We start from the raw sequence: 13735 nt of genomic DNA on the forward strand, positions 1-13735 counted from the left end.
TGGTCATAGATGGAGCGTTTTTTTTCCTGCAACTATTCTTTGCAGGAAAAGTAAATCGCTCGATTTCCCCTTCCACGCTGACTGAACCTTTCCATTTATAAGTAATAGTGCAGCGCCTCACCAGTGCAAAGGCTAAATTATATAGATTACACCTTAGATGGTAAAAAATGTTCCAATCTATCACGTGACCACTTCTATGATAAATATAGCCTCCTATTTCATAACTTAAATGTGTAAATACATGTCAAACTTTCAAATCTATATGCTAAATTCCAATAACGTGAATAGGATGGAAAAATCCATATACTCAGAAAAACTGAAATGGGTAGCGAAGTGCATGGAATGAATAATAAAACTTGACTGCAACTATGCAACATATGACACTAGTCCCAAATAAAATAAAAAAAAATGGAGATGAAAATAAAAATAAATAAATGAATGAAAATTAAATGAAAAATATATAAGTGAATACAGTGCATCAATAATATCCTGGAGATAAAAAAAAATAATTCGACTCCTCATGAATCTGCCAGCTACGTGAATAATTATATTACTGTGCTTCACTCATGCTGCATGCAGTGCTGAGTTCCCCCACCGGGTGTGCTCTCACTTAAATAGATCTTATATATAAATATGATCAAACATGCTTGTGTCCCTCCCAGGAGACTAAAAGGATGGATCTTGTGGTTCACTCTTAAAGATGAGTTTCCTCCTCCGTGTCCTGTGTCAGAGCGTGGTGCTGGCAAATGGCCCTCCCCTATGTGTTATGCCACATGGCAATTCATGGCTTCCTCAGGGGTATTAACACTGACTGAACCATTGTGTTCTCCCAGCAGGGGAAACAGCCTCTAGCAATAATAGCTTGTAAAATCCGATAGGGTGGTTGTACCCAAGTTTATCGATCGATTAACTTGGGTACATTCAGCCTGCCCATACATGGTTCGAATCTCAGCTGGTCTCTGCTGAGCCAGCTAAATTTCGATCCATGTATGGCTGTTTCCATGCATGAGAAGTCCGTCTGTTGATGGAGTTCTGAACTGTCTTGTTGGAAAATTTTGCTTTGATCAGCACATGGAGCCAATCATCTGTAGCATTAATCAGTGTGATTTTGCAGTGGGGGGGTCCCATTGTCAGAATACAATGACACAGCAGAGAGCATCCCTGCATCCCCCTCAATTGTGCAAACGAGGGAGTCAGTTCAGCTTTTTAGCCTTAAGTGGTTCAAAGGCAAAGTTTTTTGTTTTTTTTACCTTCATGCATTCTATGCATGAAGGTAAAAAACCTTCTGCAAGCACCGCCCCTCCCCCCCAGATATATACCTGAGCCTGAGCTTGGTCCAGCACCACTTCTCACCTCATTGGCTCAGACACAGCAGTGGAAGCCATTGCCTCCCACTACTGCCAATCACAGCCAATGACAAGGGAGTGGGAATGAGCTGTGCTTACAGCCGGCTCAGGAATGAGCACACACAAGTGCCCCCATAGCAAGCAGTTTGCTATAGGGGCACTTGGCAGATCGAAGGGTCCAGGAGTGCCGGTAGGGGGGTTGCTCTGTGCAAAACCATGGCACCAAGCAGGTAAGTATAACATGCTTATTGTTTTGAAAAAATATAAATTGTGCCTTTACAATCATTTTAGGGTTACATGAGCTGCTTACAAACCCAGCATCCCCATAGAGATGTTATTATAAGCATGCAGTTTTAACCATCTCAGCCCTGGCGATTTAACATGAATTCATACGCTCAGTCATGCCACCTGTTGCAAAACAGGGCATTTCCACAAACTTCGACACCTCCCATACAGTTTTTGGACAATCAAAATCTGTCTTGACATTCCATGATGATGATTGGATTAAAGTGGTAAGGAGTATATGTGGCTATAAATGCTGGAATATGTTCCTGACACTCAATAGAAATAAAGAAATAGCTTGGATCGGAATGTGACTACTACCATGCATCACATCGATTATTTGTTTACCAGCCATAGCCTGTCTGTTGTGTATCACCACAGATTATTATAATGACTACCATAACCTGTTCATTGTTCAGAACTATTGAATATTATACAACGTAATAACAGCTATAATCCGATCATTTTATATTACGTTTATTAAAATGACTACTATCATCACAGATTATTATAATAAACCATCACCTGTTCATTGTTTATCATTATGGATTAATATAATCACCACCTCTACCTGTCCATTGTGAATCTCTATAAAATTATCACTATAGATTATTTTCTCATTTTTAATTTTTTTATATATCAGCCATATTTCATCCAGATTATGATAATCTCAGCTGTAACCTGTAAATAGCGTATTACTTTTTTTTTTTTTTAACAAAAGTAATAGTGTATTACTTTAGATTATTATAATCAATACCATAACCTGCTGATTGTGAATCACTTTAAAATAATAAAATCACTGCCGTAACCTTTCTATAATTTACCACTAGAAATGATTATAGTCTCAGCCATCACTCTGAGATTATACCAGCCATAACGCGTCCATTGTGTATCACCACAGATTATCACACTCTCAGCAATAACCTGTCAATGGTGTATCATTTTGGATTATTATAATCAATACTATCACCTATCCATTGTTTATCACTATAGATTATTGTAATCCTGGTCATAATGTGTCCATTGTCTGTCACTGCAGATTGGTGCACCTTCACTGCTTCTGTACATTGACGCTGGTGCAGACACAATGGTGAAACGGTTATTGAAGCGCGGAGAGACCAGCGGCCGGGTAGATGACAACGAAGAGACCATTAAGAAGAGACTGGATACATATTACAAAGCCACAGAGCCAGTCATTGCTCTGTATGAAGGAAGAGGCATTGTACGAAAGGTATGGATGAAGAGCAGCCATGGTTGTGGCAAATGGAGATATCAATATGTGGAAGGGCTCCATTTATTTTCATTTTTTTGTTAAACAATTCCTTAAAATAACAGTATGGTTTATTTTACATACGCTACTGCATTGAATAGGGATTAGTACCCAAACGTGCACTGACCTTTTTTAATAGCAGGGCGTTTAACCACTTCAGCCTCAGAAGATTAGGCTGCTCAATGACCAGAGCACTTTTTACAATTCGGCACTGCGCTGCTTTAAATAGTAATTGCGCGGTCATGCAATGCCGTACCCAAACAAAATGTTTGTACTTTTTTTCCCCACAAATTACACCCCAAAATGCATTCTGCTGCTTCTCCTGAGTACGGGGACACCACATGTGTGGGACTTTTTGGGAGCCTAGCCGCTTACGGGGTCCCAAAATACCGCCTTCAGGATTTCCAAGGGTGTAAATTTTTGATTTCACTCCTCACTACCCATCACAGTTTCGAATGCCATGATAGCACAAAACCCCCTCAAATTACCCCATTTTGGAAAGTAGACACCCCAAGCTATTTGCTGAGAGGCATGCTGAGTCCATGGAATATTTTATATTTTGCTACAAGTTGCGGAAATATTACAAACTTTTTTTTTTCACAAAGGTGAAATTACACCCCAAAATACATTCTGCTGCTTCTCCTGAGTCCGGGGACACCACATGTGTGAGACTTTTTGGGAACCTAGCCATGTACAGAACCCCGAAAACCAAGCACCGCTTTCCGGCATATCCGTTTAATTTTTTTTTTTTTTAAATGTCGGGCCTCATTCACATAGCTGATAAAAGGAAGTGTCCCTGCTGTCAGAATACAATAGCTCAACCGGGAAGAGTCCTGTCTGTTCTATGGTTTTTTGTCAAACGGGCATGCTAGAAAATCAGCATCCGATCAGTGCTGGTGGCCAATGGGGGGCAGTTGCTTTTGGCTTGACATACACTTTAATTTTAGACCATAGCCACTTCTAGTACACAACCTCTAGATGGCATACGCCTGCATATACACCTGAGCAAAACGTAATCCTAATGATTGTGAAGCTTTTTTTTTTTTTTTAAACAAGCTTTGAAGTCTATGGGGGAAAAAATGCCTGAAGATGCAAAAAAAAAAAAAAAAAAAGTATGTACTTTTTATAGCGTGTAGGGCGATTGAGCATACAAGTGTGAACAGGGACAGTTAGTATGGGTTTTTGCTTGTTGAGTGTAGTCAGGTTTAGGGAAACAAGCGGCAATGGGGGCTTAAAGAATAGATGTATACAACATTTTATATGCTTTAGTCTCATGTTTGACATTATATAGAATAACTGACTGAAATCAGTGCTTGGGGCTAAGACTAGAAAGGGATGGTGCCGGCTGGAAAGGTTCAGGAAATGGCTTTGGAAATCACACAAAGCGTTCCAGTCTATTGATATATGTTTATCTCCTCCACAGATCCACGCAGAGGGAACAGTAGATGAAGTCTTCAAACAAGTCAGCGCTGCTGTTGACGCCTTGAAATAAACAGCAAAACTGAACAAAAAATGCCTTATTTTTCTGTGTAAACAACATGCTCCAGCCTTAGCCTTCAACCCACCCCTCCCCCAAAAATAATACAGCACATATTTAAAAAATTTGAACAACAAACTCGGCCCGGGTGTCATTCTGTCTGCCTGTGATCACACCATCCCCTCTAGAGACTTAAAGGAATTTGCCCTTCTTCCCGTAGGAAGGTGCGTTCTTCAACCCTGATCCCTTCTGTCTCTCCTCAGAATGTTGATATCCTCACTCTCTTCCTGTTTTCTTGAACAGTAAACCATTCTAAGGAAACACGCGAGGTCTCTTGCCTTGCTGCTATTTTTTTATTGTCTTCCCTGGTTTTTCCACTCTGTCCGGCTGGAGACGTCAGTTCACAGTGCAGGAAATTATCGTTTGAAATATGCATCACCTCAGGGGCCAAGCGTGGCTGTTTAACTACTCACATGGTCAAGGTGACAGGACCATAAGAATACGGCTGAAGGGTTAAGCTGCACTTGGCATTCGGCCTGTTTCCTTCTGGAAGCGTGCAATCTCCTTGCAGAAAGCTGGAAGGTCACCTCTGACCTTGATATGAAGGGACAGGCCGCAGTGGGTGGCGGTGAAAAGGAAGAGCGGTAGACCGGATGCTGCTTTGTCTTCTGGGAGGTGTCCAATGCGATATGAATTTATCGCATATTTTTGTAGCAGAAAGTGATCCAAAGCGTCTGAAAAGAATGTTGGAACGGGAAAAGTCCCCTAAACTCCCACATGTTGCCAAATGTTGATTATGTTTGCTGTATGGGTTAATTCATTGTTGGGTTATTGAATAGGTTGCAGGTCAATGATTAGACCCATATCTTAATCATTTTGAACTTAGAAATGATTTTTTTAATATTTGGCAAAGTTTAAAAAATATAAGTCAACCCAGAAGCTGATATTGTAGTTTGAGGTGGACACCAGTTGGTTGAATGGGTTGTTTTTCTCTTAGGGAATTTTACCACTAAAGTTGGCTATACACTGCAAGACTTGTTCAGCCCCATGGGCAGAAGAGAGATAACACTTGTTGCCCAGCACACCAAAAAGAAAATCTCATGTTTACTGAGATCTTAATAACAAAACATGCAATAAAAAAAAAATCACTTGGTTCCCCCGGCCATTCCAAACGATGAGGCTGGAGGAAATTCCCTTGCCAGCTATTATTTTCTGACAGGTGCCACCCATGGCTGTCAGAATACCTGAACAGTGGCTCCATATTTTTATATATAGCCCCTGTTCTACTGACCGATTTTAGCCCAGCTCATACAATTCTTGGATCTAAGGATGTCAGCCCCTGGAGTGTGCGAACAGGGCTGACAGGGCCACCTACAGCTCGAATTGCACCTGTTGGTGGAACCAGCCTACATTTACTAAATTTATGGCCAGCCTAAGGTCACAGCACTTCAACCCTGCTGCATTCAATATGAACAGTGGTGTTAGATTAAGGGTTTATGCTCTACAAAAACAGATATGACCACATACCTCCAAAAGTTTCAATTAAATACATTAAACAACAAAAACAGGTGTTAATAGGTTGCCGTAATCCATTCAGTTGTCTTTGTGCTAAAAGTGGCTTAAAAGGTCAGTTCACTTAAAACTTATATTTCAGTTCTTGAGAGAACCTGGAGAGTCAAACCAATTGCCAATGTTATGGATGTCTTATCCCTTGTACACACGGCCGGAGATTCCGACAAGCAAATCCGTCGGAGTAATTCTGACGGATTGATTCCGGAAGAGGTCCAGAAGTGATGTTGCATACATACAGTCGGACAAAGTTGTCAGAAAATCCGATTGTACATAACGTGATGACGTTATTTCGTTACGACGGGACTACGTTCAGGCTAGTAGCCAATAGCTTTGGTCTAGGAATTTGATCTGAGCATGCTTGGCACTTTGTCCATCGGAGTAGGCTACACATGATCGGAGTATGTCCGATCGGAGCATTTTGTCGGAAAATTTTACCGGCAAGTTGGAAAAGTTGGTCCGTCGGATATTCCGACGGAAACAGTCTGATGGAGACCACACACAGTCGGAATATCCGACAAAACGGTCCGATAGGACACATTCCGTCTGAATCTCCGACCGTTTGTACAAGGGCTTAGGGATTCTATTGGTGAGATCTTTGCACTTGAATTCCTGGGTAGGTACACCTCCTGTGACCATCATGAGGGTTTATTTCCTATTTTTAAGAAAGTAACAGGAGGAGCAGCGGTCAGTGAGAACACCCAAAACTCCGAGGTAGAAAGCAATAGAGTCAGGGTTATGGCATATCTCAACAAATAAGACATATCTGAAATCTGAATCCTGGAGCCAACGCAACCCACCAGTACACCATTTTTGGGTAGTCCTACCTTTTGCTGAAAATAGGCTTATGTAACCCACAAATTAGAAACCTAATACGTACAGAATGAAGCTATTCCATATTTCTCAGGTTTTATCTTAATGTTTATCAAATGCTTAGTCAGCTAAATGAACGTGGGGCACAAATGAACAACTATCAGAGGTGTTAAAATATTTACACATGCTCTTTTGTGAATATGTTGGTTTAGTTCACCTTTTTACAAAACATGGAAAGATCATCTAACTCACAACACTCTCCCCACAGCCCCCCTCTTTGCCGCACTTGCTTGATGATTATCTTCTGCTGCCCCTGCCAGCTGGTGTAGTAGTCTGGGCATTTCTGCCCAGAGTCTGTGTGGCATCATACTGTCTACAATGATGAATGGGCATTGGTCAACACCAGCATGTGACATGAATCTCTCTGAGCCCTCTTTGATCTAGGATGGCATCCCAGAAGAAAAAAGGGCGCAGAAGAGTGCAGCTTTAAAATACCCAGACCGCTGCATCAGCTAACATGGGCAATAAAAGATAATCATCCAAGGAGGTAAATGCAGTGGAGACCAGGAGTGCAGAGAGGGTGCTGTGAGTTCGTTCACATTTCCATGTTTTGTGAAAAGGGTGAACTAACCCTTTAACTAGAGACATCACTGCAAAGGCCAATGTTGTGCTATACAGCACTGACTCCCATTAGTCTTTCCCCAGCCTGGATAGAGTGGGAAGGGGTTAGAACCATTGTCAGATATCTATTTCAATCTATTAAGCCGCATACACACAACCGAACTTTGACAGAAAAGTTCTGACGGAACGAATCTGTCAGACAATTCGATCGTGTGTAGGCTGCATCTGGCCTTTTCGGGTCGAAAAAATCTGACAGACTTTAGAAATAGAACATGTTTCAAATCTATCCGCCGGAACCAGTTCCTATCAAAAAAAACGCTCATCTGTATGCAGGTCCAACGGACCAACGACGACGCAAGGGCAGCTATTGGCTCCTGGCTATTGAACTTCCTTTTTCTAGTCCCGTCGTACGTCATCGCGTTAAACGATGGGACTTTGGTGTGATAGTGTGTAGGCAAGTCCGTTTCAACAGAACTCCGTCAAAAAGTCCATCAGCGTTCATTCAGACAGAAAGTCCGGTCGTTTGTGTACGCGCCATAAGGAAGCTTCCCTCTCTTAGATCACCCATGTCGCCAGGAATGAAACTGAGAGGAATAAAAAAATTAGAGTTGTCACCAGAACAGTGATAGAAGAGATCTTGTTCTTGTGACAACTGTCTAAAAAGGGATATCCCTCACTTTGTAAAGATATCTTCTCCTTCTTATTGAGGCTACAGTCTCCTTTCTATTGAGCCTACAGAACAGGAAATGAAATCTCCTTAATAAAGTGCATAAAAAAACCTACAGAGGTTTAAAACCCTCCCAACATGCAAAATGCTCCCTGCCACGAAAATGGTAATTACCCCATGTTCCTAGCTCTGAAACCTGATTTCCAACTAAAAATTTGTCAAGTTAAAGGGTTGGTTCACCGTTACAAAAAAAAAGGCTATGCAGATAAGGGACATCTGTAGATAAAAACAAACTGTGCACCCCTTGAATAGAAAAGTTGAATAATACCCTCGCTATAGCTGTAGTCCATTACCTCTCAAAGCTTGATTGAATAGTTTCAGGATGTTGCCAAGTGAGGCCTAGTTGTTACTTTTCTCCTCCTTCATCAAAGGAGTGAGTTTTTTCTCCGATTCAATCCCCTCACATACTCTCTCTCCCCCCTGATGCAGTAGATGTGAGCTTGGCGTTTGAGAGCTCACGCCTGTGATGGAGAAGGTTAGCAGTAATGACTAGGTCTCATGTAGGAACGTCCTAGCAAGGTCCTGGGAGTATTTCAGTCAGGCTTTAGGAGGTATGTAAATGGCCTACATCTATAGCAAGGGCATTATTCAACGTTACCCAGGGCTTCGCAGTTTTTATCTACAGATGCCACTTTTCTGCAGTTTATTTTGGTTTTGGTAAAGGTGAACTAACCCTTTAAATTATACAGATAGCCTTGTTTGTGGGTATCTAAATTCTGTACTGTAGGGCATGACTTAGAGCAGAACATTTTAATTTGCGATACACTAGCTTCTTTTCAGTACTGCGTTAAAAAATATGTGTAAACTATTATAGGGATTTTCTTTACTTCCTGCCCCATAGACACAACAGGAAGTGAAAGAAAATCTCTCCAAAGAGAAATAAATCCCCTCTTATAGACCATTATCATTGAACAGATGTGCTCGCTCAGACATTTACTCTGTTTTGGCAACCCGGAGGCCACCAAAACAAATCAAATAGAAAGAGTGAATCTCCCAATAAGGGACAAAGACAACAATAAAACTGACGGGTTCAAACTTTCTCTGCTTTATGCAATTAAACAAAAAAGAGTTTTGGTGTTAGATATGCTGATGGTACAGAAGTGGTGCTGAACTCTGGAGGTTTTTTCCTAGGATTGCTCCCAGAGATGCCAAACTACGTATAGGTTTGTGTGTTGGACCAATGTATCCTAGAAGCAGAAACACCCAACAGAATGGCTTATTATGGCAATGATGTCAAGAGGGGGCCGGAGATCGGTATTTTTAACCCCCCTCCCCCCCATGTGAGATCATTGCCCTAGCAATTTTTAACACAGCACAATATTTATTTTTCTGAAACCAATATTTTAAATAGTACACTAAAATTGATTTTAATGCAGACTATAACTGCCTTTACTCTTCTGGCGACTGTTTTCACAAGATTTTAGATTGTGTCTGTTTGGAGCTTGTGCCCATTTGGCCAAAGGAGGATTTGTGAGGTCAGGTACTGATAATGGATAAGACCAGACTCACAATTGGTGTTCCAGTTCATTCCAAAGATGTTCAGTATTTCAGATTGAGGGCTCTGTGCAGGCAACTTGCATTCCCCCACACCACAATTCATCTAGCCATGCATTTGTGCCCCTTCACACTGACCAGCACAGGTATGTTGCCATGTGTTCTGGTATCGCATTAATGTGTGCATTTTAGCACACATAGCCACAACACACAAGTATCATTGTGCCCTCCAAGCTGAACTCCACGTAATCAGCTAAATACACACATGAAATGCATATGCTGTATAAGATTTGTATTTATGTCCATCCAGTCTTGAAATTTACACAACTTTGCCACATTGCACAGTCCTGCCTGGTAGTTAATGGGAATTAATCTTTCTCTGCTGCAGATTCACTTTTATTTACAGTTCTCCCCAGTATTCAACATGTGACTGGACAGTCAAGGGAGCAGACTCATATGCTCATCTCTATGGCACTCCACTCTCTCTACATAGTTACATAGTAGGCGAGGTCGAAAAATGACACAAGTCCATCAAGTCCAAACCATGTGTGTGATTATATGTCAGTATTACATTGTATATCCCTGTATGTTGCGGTTGTTCAGGTGCGTATCTAATAGTTTCTTGATACTACCGAATCGATGCTCCCCACTGAGACCACCGACTGTGGAAGGGAATTCCACATCCTTGCTGCTCTTACAATAAATAACCTTTTACGTAGTTTAAGGTTAAACCTCTTTTCTTCTAATTTTAATGCGTGGCCATGAGTCTTGTTAAACTCCCTTCCACGAAAAAGTTTTCTCCCTATTGTGGGGTCACCAGTACGGTATTTGTATATTGTAATTATATCCCCTCTCAAGCATCTCTTCTCCAGAGAGAATAAGTTCAGTGCTTGCAACCTTTCCTCAGAACTAATATCCTCCAGACCCTTTATTAGCTTTGTTGCCCTTCTCTGTACTCGCTCCATTTCCAGTACATACTTCCTGAGGACTGGTGCCCAGAACTGGACAGCATACTCCAGGTGCGGCCGGACCAGAGTCTTGTAGAATTGGAGAATTATCGTTTTATCTCTGGAGTTGATCCCCTTTTTAATGCATGCCAATATTCTGTTTGCTTTGTTAGCAGCAGCTTGGCATTGCATGCCATTGCTGAGCCTATCATCTACTAGGACCCACCAGTCCTTTTCCATTATAGATTCCCCCAGAGGTTTTCCCCCCCTGTATAGATCGCATTCATATTTTTGCCACCCAAATGCATTATTTTAAATTTTTCTCCATTGAACCTCATTTGCCATGTAGTTGCCCACCCCATTCATTTCTTCAGATCTTTTTGCAAGGTTTCCACATCCCGCGGAGAAGTTATTGCCCTGCTTAGCTTAGTATCATCCGCAAATACAGAGATTGAACTGCTTACCCCATCACCCAGGTCGTGCACAGAACCCTGGGGGACCCCACTACCCACCTCTGACCATTCCAAGTATTCCCTATTTATCACCACCCTCTGAACTCACCCTTGTAGCCAGTTTTCAATCCATGTACTCACCCTATGGTCCAGGCCAGCGGACCTTATTTTGTACAGTAAATGTTTATGGGGAACTGTGTCAAATGCTTTTGCAAAATCCAGGTACACCACGTCTACGGGCCATCCTTTATCTAGATGGCAACTCACATCCTCATAGAAGGTTAATATTTCTATCTACCTATCAGCAAGCTGCTTATTATACTCCAACAAAATTGACTGGCTGAGAGCACTGATCAGATCATCGGAGTGTTCTGGCGGACGGGGGGGGGAGGGGGTCACCCAGTCAGAACACAACAGCTCAGCGAAGCAGATTGCTGTACTAACTTCTGATAGTTAGTACAGCGGCTCCGACTGGAGCTGATAGTTATTTGAACAGAGAAAAAAAAATAACTAATAGTGTGTACCTGGCTTAAGGCTGGCCATTCACCCAGGCCGATTGAAAATATTTCTTCATCAAGTGAGGTGGATGGAGGAATCCTCCCTGCTGTGTCATTGCATTCTGACAGCGGGGGCTCCTCTTCTGTCAGAATACACCTATCAGCGCTGCATCCAATTGGCTGCAGAGCTGATCGTAGTAATATTTCCAGCAATTCAGCTCGAGATTAGTTGATCATTAGGGCATGGAGGATCGATCCACTAAGCAGGCGGATGACAGGTCCGTCTCCGCTCAGTGTAGCAGACACAGACCTGTCAGAGCCCAATTCTCCTCTATGGGGAGGTCGGATGAAAACGGACTGCATGTCCATTTTTATCCAATCCGATCTGCTAGATGGATGAAAAATAGGACCTCCATCCATCTGGATTTCACAGAGAGATCGGATCAGATAGCAGTGTACATGTCACCGCTGACATCCACTGCCCCATAGGAGTGAATGGAGGCTCTGATCAGGCCTGCCTGAAACACAGAGGTGGACCTGATCGGGAAAGCCCATGTAAAAGGGGTCTTAGAGCGACTTGGATTTTGGAACAGGAATGACCGATGGATCGAAATTCGGTTGGTCTCTGCTGAACCAGCTCAATTTTGATCCAAGTCAATTCAAAGCACACATTTATTGATTTATTAATGAATGCTGTGCTTTTGTATCTGCAATGAGTTCAGCTGTAGGGCCCATTTTCACTTCTCCATTGCAGTGCACTGCGGTAACATATGAGTTCACATGCTGATTACTGCAAAGCATGGCAAATCTCAATTTCTCAATGGCACCCCGAAGAACTAAAGCAGCACTCCGACAAGCATACATTGTAGAATACCACAAGGCAGACTTACACACTACTTTATGTTGAATTGCAGTGCGCGGTGTGAGAAAAAATAAATAAAAAAATTCATTTTTTTTGTACATAGATACAGTATCTCACAAAAGTGAATACAACCCTCACATTTTTGTAAATATATTATATCTTTTCATATGACAAAACTGAAGAAATAACACTTTGCTACAATGTAAAGTAGTGAGTGTACAGCTTGTATAACAGTGTCAATTTGCTGTTCCCTCAAAATAACGCAACACACAGCCATTAATGTCTAAACCGCTGGCAACAAAAGCGAGTACACCCCTAAGTGAAAATGTCCAAATTGGGCCACATTTTGTATGGCCACCACTATTTTCCAGCACTGCCTCTTGGGCATGGAGTTCACCAGAGCTTCACAGGTTGCCACTGGAGTCCTCTTCCACTCCTCCATGACGACATCACAGAGCTGGTGGATGTTAGAGACCTTGCTATCCTCCATCCTTCCATTTGAGGATGCCCAACAGATGCTCAATAGGGTTTAGGTCTGGAGACATACTTGGTCAGTCCATCACTTTTACCCTCAGCTTCTTTAGCAAGGCAGTGGTCGTCTTTGAGGTGTGTTTAGGGTGGTTATCAAGTTGGAATACTGCCCTGCGGCCCAGTCTCCGAAGGGAGGGGATCATTCTCTGCTTCAGTATGTCACAGTACATGCTGGCATTCATGTTTCCCTCAATGAACTATATCTCCCCAGTGGCGGCAGCACTCATGCAGCCCTAGACCATGACATTCCCACCAACATGCTTGACTGTAAGTAAAACACACTTGTCTTTGTACTCCTCACCTGGTTGCCACCACACACGCTTGACACCATCTGAACCAAATAGGTTTTTCTTGGTCTCATCAGACCACAGGACATGGTTCCAGTAATCCATGTCCTTAGTCTGCTTGTCTTCAGCAAACTGTTTGCAGGCTTTCTTGTGCATCATCTTAAGAAGAGGCTTCCTTCTAGGGAGACAGCCATGCAGACCAATTTGATGCAGTGTGCGGCGTATGGTCTGAGCACTGACAAGCTGACCCCCCACCCCTTCAACCTCTGCAGCAATGCTGGCAGCACTCATAAGTCTATTTCTCAAAGACAACCTCTGAATATGACGGTGAGCACGTGACCTCAACTTCTTTGGTCGACCATGGCAAAGCCTGTTCCAAATAGAACCTGTCCTGTTAAACAGCTGTATGGTCTTACTGTGCTGCAGCTCAGTTTCAGGGTCTTGGCAATCTTCTTATAGCCTAGGCCATCTTTATGTAGAGCAACAATTCTTTTTTTCAGATCCTCAGAGTTCTTTGCAATGAGGGGCCATGTTGAACTTCCAGTGACCAGTATGAAAGA

General features: G+C 42.4%; 1 protein-coding gene across 4 annotated transcripts in view; it reads left to right on the plus strand.

Moving 5' to 3' along the window:
* Positions 1-4696, plus strand: part of AK1 (adenylate kinase 1) — a 131771-nt gene extending 127075 nt beyond the window's left edge. For all 4 annotated transcript variants that reach the window (XM_077478710.1, XM_077478711.1, XM_077478713.1 and 1 more), the window contains 2 exons: positions 2668-2859; positions 4322-4696. In XM_077478710.1, the coding sequence (XP_077334836.1) occupies positions 2668-2859; positions 4322-4390 (261 nt within the window). In that variant the 3' untranslated portion in view covers positions 4391-4696. The remainder of the gene's footprint in view (positions 1-2667; positions 2860-4321) is intronic.
* The last annotated feature ends 9039 nt before the right edge of the window (positions 4697-13735 follow it).

The sequence above is a fragment of the Lithobates pipiens genome, unplaced genomic scaffold, assembly GCF_037356315.1.
Source record: "Lithobates pipiens isolate NorthernLeopardFrog02 unplaced genomic scaffold, aLitPip1_a1.2 Scaffold_1, whole genome shotgun sequence".
NCBI lineage: Eukaryota > Metazoa > Chordata > Amphibia > Anura > Ranidae > Lithobates > Lithobates pipiens.